A 2930-nucleotide genomic window follows, 5' to 3' on the forward strand; every position below is an offset into this window, starting at 1 on the left:
ATAAAAAGTACATACATCATATAGTATTAAGAATAAACACGACATATATGGTATTTAAAAAACATAGTATCAAAACATGACATAATATATACATGATATGATATTTAAAAGAATTGTATAAATATAATGGTATCCAAGAATATACAAATAATATGGTATTAAAGGTATATACATAGTATATAAAAGAAAATATGTATGTGGAAATGTATAAGAAATATATATATAACTAGTAATATTAAAGATATATACATAACATATATAGAACGTATACAATACGTACATACCTTAGAAATGATAATAAAACTATTTTGTACACTACACAAATACATACATACATATATAAATATATATAAATAATAGTATTAGAAATATACCATATAATATTAGATATATATAATAGTATAAAAAAAATATAACTAATAATATTAAAATATATAACATATATAAAATATAATATTAAAAACTTATATACATCACGTATGTGAAGAATACATATAATATTAAAACATTTACATGATATATACATATTAGAAATAAATAGCAACTAATAATAGTAATATTAGAAATATAATGAAGTATAAAAAAACGAATATAATATAATAGTAATATTAAAATAAAGTAATTAAAATAGTACTATATATAAATGTATGAATATATACATATATAATATACTTATGTTAATATTAATAATAATGCTAAAACTAGAAATAATAATCATTAGTAGTAATAATACTTTAAAAATAATTAATATATTAATAAAATAATAGTAATAATATGTAAAAAATAAAAATAAACGAAAAAGGACTAAATCGGCCTAAGAACAGAATTTCGGGGCGAATTTAAAAAGAAATAAAGAAATAAAGAACCAAAATGAACACGCGTGAAAACAATGGGGACCAAAAGCGCAATATTCTCTATTACCCAAAACGCAGCGCAGCACAGAAGGATTAAATTGATGAACGGGCAAAACTCTGGGGCCAAATTAAAATATTAAAAACCTGATTGTAAAATCATAAAAAAGCGGAGGGGCTGAAAGCGCAATTAGCCCCTCCACTTAAAAAACACGCGGATCCTGAGTGGGTATGGTCGGGTCGACCCGATCCAGCGGCCTAAACGGCGCCGTTTCGTTTAGTAAAGGGGGGACCAAAACGGTGCGTTTTGGTCCCCTATATAAGTTAAAAACTTTGTAAAAATTTCATTTGGCAACAGCAGATAGAAAAAAAAGAAAGAGAAAGGAGAAAAGAGAGAAGGGAGGAAGGAGAGGGGGGAAAAGGGGAGAGCTCCGGCCCCGGGCCGGTCACCGGACGGCCATCGGAGCCTCGCCGGCGCCGGCGCCGGCCACCGTGCACGGTGGCCGGAGAGGTAAAAAAAACTCAAAATTTTTTTATTTATATTTACTATGTATGTTTACGTAAACCAGTAGATTCAAAGAAAAATGAATAAAAGTAAAATAACAAAAATGAAATAAAATAATATCACCTTAAATTTTGGATTTTCGGCTTTTGATTTCTCTGATTCGTGTTATACTTGTGTTCTTAGTGTATGTATTTTGAAACTGTTCTTTGTATTGATGACAAAAAATCTCCCCTTTACAAATGTTTATTTCTCAGCTTTATAGCCGACTACAAAACTAGGAAAATATTGTTTATCTTTGTCCCATTCTGTTTGGTCTGCTTCTGTCTTTGCAGGGTATGGAGGAGCTGGTGGTGGAGGAGGAGCATCCGGCGGCAGATGGTGTCAGACGCATGGGGGTATGTGGGGGTAGGTGGCTAGGGTTAGTGGGATTAGGGTTTCTGAATGCTGAGTTTAGGTTAATGGGCTGGGGTAGTTGGGCTTCGGGTTTATTGGGTTGTTTGGGCTTGGTTTAGGATGAGATGGGTATGGGGTTTAAGTAGGTTTAGTTATTGGGTTTTGGGGGTGGCCCAAAATTGGCCTGTACATCAGGGTACCAAAGTTGGTTGACTAATGGGCTAAATGTTTATCTTCTTTCTATGATTATATGTGCTTGTCAACTACTAGTTTGAGTGAAAAACAAAGACATTTTGTGAGCAAAGTGTCCTTTCCTTCTAAGATGTATTTTGGTGGAGCTATTAAACTTAGTTTGACATAGTGTTTTAATTGCAAAATTTTGATAAACTTTTTAGTGTTTTGTTTTAGTCTCTGATCTTGTATTTGATGGCATGGCAGAACACATTTATCCAGGATGGGAAGGAGATGGCATCAGTGCTTTATACTTATCGCAGCTGTGTCAAAGCACTTCCTCAGGTATTTTAGCCTTAGTTGATTCTAATTTATACATATTTTTAAGGTAAACAATGTTCTAATATAATCTGCTAGTTTTAGTGTAAAGCAATGTTCTTTTTTATGTGGTGTAGGGGGTATGTTGGAATTCACAGTTCGGGATTCAGAAACTTGCTACTGAAACTGGAGCTGCTTCGATCTATTGTGGATTCTGGTTTTGAACATCCTTCCGAAGGCAAAGTTTTAAACTCATGTCTGATGTTAACATTCGTGAATTCCATGAATTAAGTCATTTTGTTTTTCTTGCTTTTAGTGACTTATAATGGTGGGCAGTATACAAGTTTGGTGCTTTATTATTTTGATTCTATATTTATATTTAATCTAATTTTATTATTTATTTCAGTTTTGATTCTATATTTTTATTTTTATTTTAATTTGATAATGAATTTTAATAGAAAATTTTTATATTTAATAGAAAATTTTATATTTAAATCATGGACATTATTCTTCTCGATATTTTGATAATGAATTTTAATTTATATATATATATATTTTAAATTTCATGACCTTTAGCGGCGTTTGTGGGAAAAGCACCGCTAAAGGTTCTAACCTTTAGTGGCGTTTTTTCAAATAAACGCTGCAAAATTTTGCGGCGCCGTCTATAGCACCGTTTTTTGCGGCGCTTGCAA

General features: G+C 31.4%; 1 protein-coding gene across 2 annotated transcripts; it reads left to right on the plus strand.

Moving 5' to 3' along the window:
* Window positions 1–1988: 1988 nt before the first annotated feature.
* Window positions 1989–2597, plus strand: LOC121214865 (uncharacterized). Of its 2 annotated transcripts, none has more exons than XR_005910598.1 (3): window positions 1989–2044; window positions 2188–2265; window positions 2376–2597. XR_005910598.1 is itself a non-coding variant. In XM_041089271.1 (3 exons), exons 1-3 carry the CDS (start codon window positions 2000–2002, stop codon window positions 2527–2529), a joined length of 306 nt encoding a protein of 101 aa, XP_040945205.1. In that variant the 5' UTR covers window positions 1995–1999; the 3' UTR covers window positions 2530–2597. The 2 variants fall into 2 exon arrangements, 1 of the variants encoding a protein (XP_040945205.1); XM_041089271.1 differs by having other exon boundaries at window positions 1995–2073.
* Window positions 2598–2930: the final 333 nt, after the last annotated feature.

Source organism: Gossypium hirsutum, chromosome A02, assembly GCF_007990345.1.
Source record: "Gossypium hirsutum isolate 1008001.06 chromosome A02, Gossypium_hirsutum_v2.1, whole genome shotgun sequence".
NCBI lineage: Eukaryota > Viridiplantae > Streptophyta > Magnoliopsida > Malvales > Malvaceae > Gossypium > Gossypium hirsutum.

Bases quoted from the DNA above. Each gene is read 5' to 3' on its own strand.
- LOC121214865 (XM_041089271.1), top strand. From the start codon at position 2,000: ATGTGCTTGTCAACTACTAGTTTGAGTGAAAAACAAAGACATTTTGTG. The intron at 2,074-2,187 runs GTATTTTGGTGG...ATGGCATGGCAG, and splicing joins GTGTCCTTTCCTTCTAAGAT to AACACATTTATCCAGGATGG. The intron at 2,266-2,375 runs GTATTTTAGCCT...TATGTGGTGTAG, and splicing joins GTGTCAAAGCACTTCCTCAG to GGGGTATGTTGGAATTCACA.